General features: G+C 30.2%; 1 protein-coding gene across 2 annotated transcripts in view; it reads right to left on the reverse strand.

The window, feature by feature from the left end:
- The window catches only part of LOC132715077 (complement C1q tumor necrosis factor-related protein 2-like), a 41306-nt gene extending 35535 nt beyond the window's left edge, over positions 1–5771 (reverse strand). Inside the window, exons 1-2 of one of the 2 annotated variants that reach the window (XM_060698050.1) lie at positions 5378–5770; positions 462–1925 (exon numbers count right to left, since the gene is read on the reverse strand). In XM_060698050.1, coding sequence (XP_060554033.1) covers positions 1513–1925; positions 5378–5708 — 744 coding nt within the window. In that variant the 5' untranslated portion in view covers positions 5709–5770 and the 3' untranslated portion in view covers positions 462–1512. Of the gene's footprint in view, positions 1–461; positions 1926–5377 lie in introns of those variants that run through there. The other variant, XM_060698051.1, reaches the window with a different exon arrangement.
- Positions 5772–6000: the final 229 nt, after the last annotated feature.

A 6000-nucleotide genomic window follows, 5' to 3' on the forward strand; every position in this document is an offset into this window, starting at 1 on the left:
CTATATGTGAATAGAAAAAAACGAAATATGCGACAATGTTAATGCTTAGTGCAGTAGATATTTGCCTATGTTTGTAACGCCAGTACAGAATTTGTTACTCCTGTTCTTAGAGATAAGGAAGTTAACTGTGATGGTATATATGGACTTCTTTGGGCATAGAGTTGTTAAAGGACTTATCTCATTTTAAATGTGTGAAGTTGTTTTTGTTTTATTTCAATTGTCTAATGTTAGGGCATGTGCAATAAGGCAGCTATAACATAGGTTAGACATTTTAAAAGATTGGACGAATCTTACGTCCTATCTTTTAGGCACATTATACTTAAATATATTATGAATTGGTAAAACTGCTTGTTAAGCCTTGTAATGGGTCTATAAGTACAAATAAAGCTAAATGTTTTACCAAATATGACTTGTTTATGACCTTAATCTTTGATATAAACACACATACGAAAAAAAAACTGTTATAAACTAAATATGGCCTTTATTTTTGCAAACAACATATATATGAAACTAAATATATGAATAAAAATACAAAGTTTTATTCAGCATTAAACATGTTAATGAAGGTCTTGAACGACCGAAACAGGTAGATCCTAGAATAAATCAGTTATAAACCATCCTGATGTTTCATGTGTATTTTCTCCTTCCCTTGATTTACTTGTTATGTTAAAACAATGTTTATACCCCATACAAATCCAAAGTACAGTGTGAACAAAAACATAGAAAAAAAGAATAGTAAATAATAATTTTTACATTATAAATCATACAGTAATCAAAAGAGATTGTTTAATGCGACGTTATTCTAATTTAATAACGAAAAAAGAAAGTATCATAAAATATGAACTTTATCTTTAATAAAAAACATTTGAAACAAACTGTTACATAGTAAATACGACCTTAATCTTTGTTAAAAAACAAACATATAACACAAAATGATGTATACTAAATATGACCTTTATCTTTGTTAAAAAACATGCATATAAAACAAAATGAAATAAACCTAAATATGACCTTTATCTTTGTTAAAAAACAATATATAAAACAAAATATTATATACTAAATATGACCTTTATCTTTATTAAAAAACAAACATAGAAAACAAAAAGTATTTGCTTTTGTGTCCGAATCGATACTTTTCATGGAAATATTCACTTGCAAATAAAATCCGAGTTGCATATACTGTTTTCATTTAAGTTCTGGTTTGGAACCGTTGTGTGTTCATAGTTTATCTGGCTACATGAAAACTCGTCCAAATATATCTTCATGTTGAGTACAATGATATTAATTAACCTGATCCTTTATTTACCATTAGTTAGATAACTCGGTAATGAAACATTGTGACATTGTGTTTACATAATTATACCAAGTAAGTAATATCAAATATCTTTAAACTAGGTCATGAATAAAAAAGGTTTAATAGCTTTACACAGAATTATTTTTCATCAACATGTTTGATATTATTTAATAATTATAAAACAACTCGTGCGAAATCATATGCAGTAAATATTGTATTTATTTATGGAGTAAAACTCCGGAAAAAGTGTTCCAGTAGGATGAAGAATGTTGGAGTATATTACCAGAGGAACTAACAGACGACTGAACCCACACGCTCTGTCCTGCTTTTAACACAGCGATAGTGTCAGCTGTATGACAGCCGTAATTTGCGTCACCATAAATGTTTGTCCTGGTGTATGCTACACCATCAACCATTATACCCACGTACAAATATTTGTTCGCCTGCACACATAATGCTATAGTAAAAAGATATGTTCCGTTTGTTGTGGCCGTAAATTCCCCTGTGTCATTGCTGTAGGCATCTCCTTCATTGAAGAGTACTGTAGGAAACACTATAACTTGACCTGCAGGAGCGGCAGTGTTAGCATTTAGTCTTGCCTTGAATACCACAGTTGGTGTCACAATCTGATCTGAAATAACATCATAAGTAAGTTTTACAAAATGATATGGTAATTAAAGACACATTAATAGATGGTATTGAATGTGTGCACACTTCGCCGAATTGCTAATTGGCCACCTACATTTTATCCCATCTGGATTAAAAAATGAATATCAAGCTATTCGTCTAATTTCATTTATTGCTTGTATGTAAAACAAAACTTTGTTGTAATTTTCTAACGTGAACAAGAACAAGCTTAACGGAGCGGGTTTACATGGTCACCCTTCAAACAAACACTGCAAAATGAAACTATATCATATACTTAGTATGATTTTGTTTCAATACTATGTTTTATGAATTTCAGCTCGATACGACAATCATAGCAATTTACCTATTCTTTATTTGAACAAGAATCTTTATTATTATGTACTTAAATTAGAAGATACTGTTGTGGAATTGAAGACTACATGTATATAATGATTATGATGAATAACACGCCTAAGTTCGCAGAAATAAGGAATAAGCGACTGGGCTAAACAGGTCCGAGTCCGATATAACGAGGGGGCCTTGAGGTTATTGACCACTCGTGTTTCTATTTATAATCTATATTCGCACAAATTACCTAACAATATAGATAAATACATGATAACATTAATATTTTTTCCGACAGATTGTGGGCATTCTGTGCAGCTCATTCTTGGAAAGTACGATATTTTACATAAAAGACAACCAATTAAGAACCCGCATTTATACTAAAAATACGACAATCACCATGTCGTGCTTGAGTAACGTAAGTGTTTTAACTATATTCGCAAGTGCCGTTTTTCGCGTGGATAATTTTGAATGCAAATACATAGTTTTCTTTTATTTGAATGTTATCGTGTTCAATACCATCTTTATTTAGATTTATTTATAAACTATCTCGCAAAATATTATAATTTGTAAAATCGCCAATTAGACACTCGTTATATATAATATATATATGAATATATGAATATTAAAAACTAAATCTTTTGAACGAGTTGATAAAACTCATATTGAGCGAGGTTCTGGCATTTTTTCCCATTTACGCGTCTTTTATAGTGTAACGCTTACTTTAGCACGCTATGTTTGTACATTACACAAAATTAATAACTTCTCGTCAAATTTCGTTTTCTCATATATCCGTGCCGCTATAATAGCGACTCCGTGAACATGATATTGCACAGACGTGAATATATTTTGAGCTGACGACATTTGTCTTAAGACTTAAATCTAATGTTAGCGTAATACTTAAAGGCGCGTAATACTATAGGGGGCGTCAATGAAAGTGATATTTTTTTAACTTTAAACGGTGGTTATTTCTGATATGTGATGCATAGAATATCAAATTTTTGGTATGATTGATAAATAGAATATAAAAATTCTTGTAAGTTCATTAATGAATTTATTGAACTTGTTGCTATTCATAATATTGAATATATTATAATTTTATTACGTCTCGTTCAATTCATTCAGTATTGAACTTACACTCACTCAATACTCTATCTATTACACTGTTCCGTGGTTTATGTTTAATTTTCGTTTTAATAATTACAACATTAGTACAATAGAATGACGCCAAGGAAGGACAATAGATGATGCTGTGTATTATTTTCGCTGTTGTTTAATTTAAGGTAAAATTAATTATATATCATAAAACTTTATTGAACAAGTTAAATAAAATCATATTATTCGAGCCTCTGCCATGTTATATTCTTTTCAATGTATATACTGTATTACGTTATCATTATACACAGCACTATCACTTGTCTTAACTTGACATCAAGTCATTTAAGTCATAGGGCGTACGTTGCCGAGTGATTAAGGTCGTTCACTTAAAACCACTTTCCCTTCACCGTTTTATGTTTGATTTGCGCTAGGATCGAATTCTTTCATGTGAGAAAAGCTGAAGGTACGTCTGTGGTTCTACTCAGGTGCCCGTCAGTGCCTTAATTAATACACAACTAAGATATTCCTTTTGTAAAGCTGGTTAGTAAAATAAATATGGCCTTTATACTGTAATTGTAGAACGCCTATACTGTAATTGTAGAATGCCCCCCACCCCCGCCACAGATACACAAACAAAAAATTTAATAAAATCTAAGGGGACGACACGTATTTGCATTTTTTTACTCAAGAAACAGTTCTTTATCCTTTTTAATAACTTATATTATAAATCAACATTCATGTACATATCTTCCTTTAGGTTTAAGTCAATCACCTGCACGTATAAATCAATCTTTTTATTTTTTAGTTTACTTTTAAAAATATTGATATTTTAAATGTTACTCTGCTTTGATCCTTATTGTCAAATAGCAGAGACTTGTTTTAAGAATAATACTAAAACATATAAACTTAAAGGAAATTTCGATTAAAACTAATATTGACAGCTTTGATCATTTGGGAGAAGACGGCCATTGAAGTTTTAGAAGACATAGATTATTTTTTTGATACTTTATTTAGTATAATGACCATAGGTACATGATTATATATGTGTAGACATTAACTATGAACTACATAGCAATGTTATGTGCTTGAACAGTCATTCGAATGAACCAAAATTTATTTTACTAATAAGATTTACCTTTTAAAATTTGCAGTTCTTTTCTTTTCAATGTCTATACTGTGTTACGTTATCATTATACACAGCACTATCACTTGTCTTACCTTGACATCAAGTCATTTTAGTCATAGGGCGTACGTTGCCGAGTGATTAATGTTGATGAATTAAAACCACTTTCCCTTCACCGTTTTATGTTTGATTTGCGCTAGGATCGAATTCTTTCATGTGAGAAAAGCTGACGGTACGTCTGTGGTTCTACTCAGGTGCCCGTCAGTGCCTTAATTAATATACAACTAAGTCATTCCTTTTGTAAAGCTGGTAAGTAAAATAAATATGGCCCTTATACTGTTATTGTAGAACGCCCCCCCCCCGCCACACTAACACAAACAAAAAATTTAATAAAATCTAAGGAAATGTTCGGAGACGGACGACACGTATTTGTATGTTTTTACTCAAGAAACAGTTCTTTTTCATTTTTAATAACTTATATTATAAATCAACATTCCTTTAGGTTTAAGTCAATCACCTGTACGTATAAATCAATCTTTTTATTTTTTAGTTTACTTTTAAAAATATTGATATTTTAAATGTTACTCTGCTTTGATCCTTATTGTCAAATAGCAGAGACTTTTTAAGAAATAATACTAAAAAAACATATACACATAGATAAAATGTCGATTTAAAAATAGATTTACAGAAGTTGACAGCTTTGATCATTTTTAAGAAGACAATTATTGAAGTTTAAAAGACATAGATTATCTTTTTGATACTTCAATTAGTAGAATGGTCATAGGTACAGAATCATATATGTGTAGACAAAACTATGAACTACATAGCAATGGTACGTTCTTAAACAGTCATTTGAATGAACCAAAATTTATTTTACTAATAAGATATACCTTTTAAAATTTGCAGTTCTTTTAATTTTGTATCAATGATCTCTGACGTTTTGTTTTGTAGTGCTTCGATTGTCTCATCAAACTTTTCCTGTGTTGTTTTAATGCTTAATGTATGTTTCTCCTGTTTTTCAACCATTTCATTCAGTTTCCGGTCAACACTTTTCACTGTTTGTTCCATTTCAGATTTCATTCTCTCCATTTGAAATTCCATGCGAACCATTTTCTCTAAAACTTTCTCTTCGAAATCATATTTTGAACAGTGCGGTTCCTCTGACTTTGCACATGTAAGTAGGTAACTCAAAAAGAAAATTTTACAAAATGAAATTCTCATTTTTATTTCAATGTGACACAAATATAGTTTCCAATGCTTAAAAAAGAGCCTAGTATGAGGGAAGCACTGGAAACATCAGTCTTATGTACCACAAATTTAACATCATGAGGGATGTATAAAAAGTACAGTAATTGTTTATTAGTTCATATGTGCTTTTCATATTGTAGTTCTAAAGATGAGCAAACAAAGTTTAATAAGAACATTGTTTTGGTGAAAAGCATAAAAAAACAGTTGAGAAATTTAATTTAATTTAATTTATTTTAAAGGCACATTATGCCTTTAGAAATCAATA

This window comes from Ruditapes philippinarum, unplaced genomic scaffold (assembly GCF_026571515.1).
Source record: "Ruditapes philippinarum isolate M1 unplaced genomic scaffold, ASM2657151v2 ctg1755_1_1_1_1, whole genome shotgun sequence".
Classification (NCBI taxonomy): Eukaryota; Metazoa; Mollusca; class Bivalvia; order Venerida; family Veneridae; genus Ruditapes; species Ruditapes philippinarum.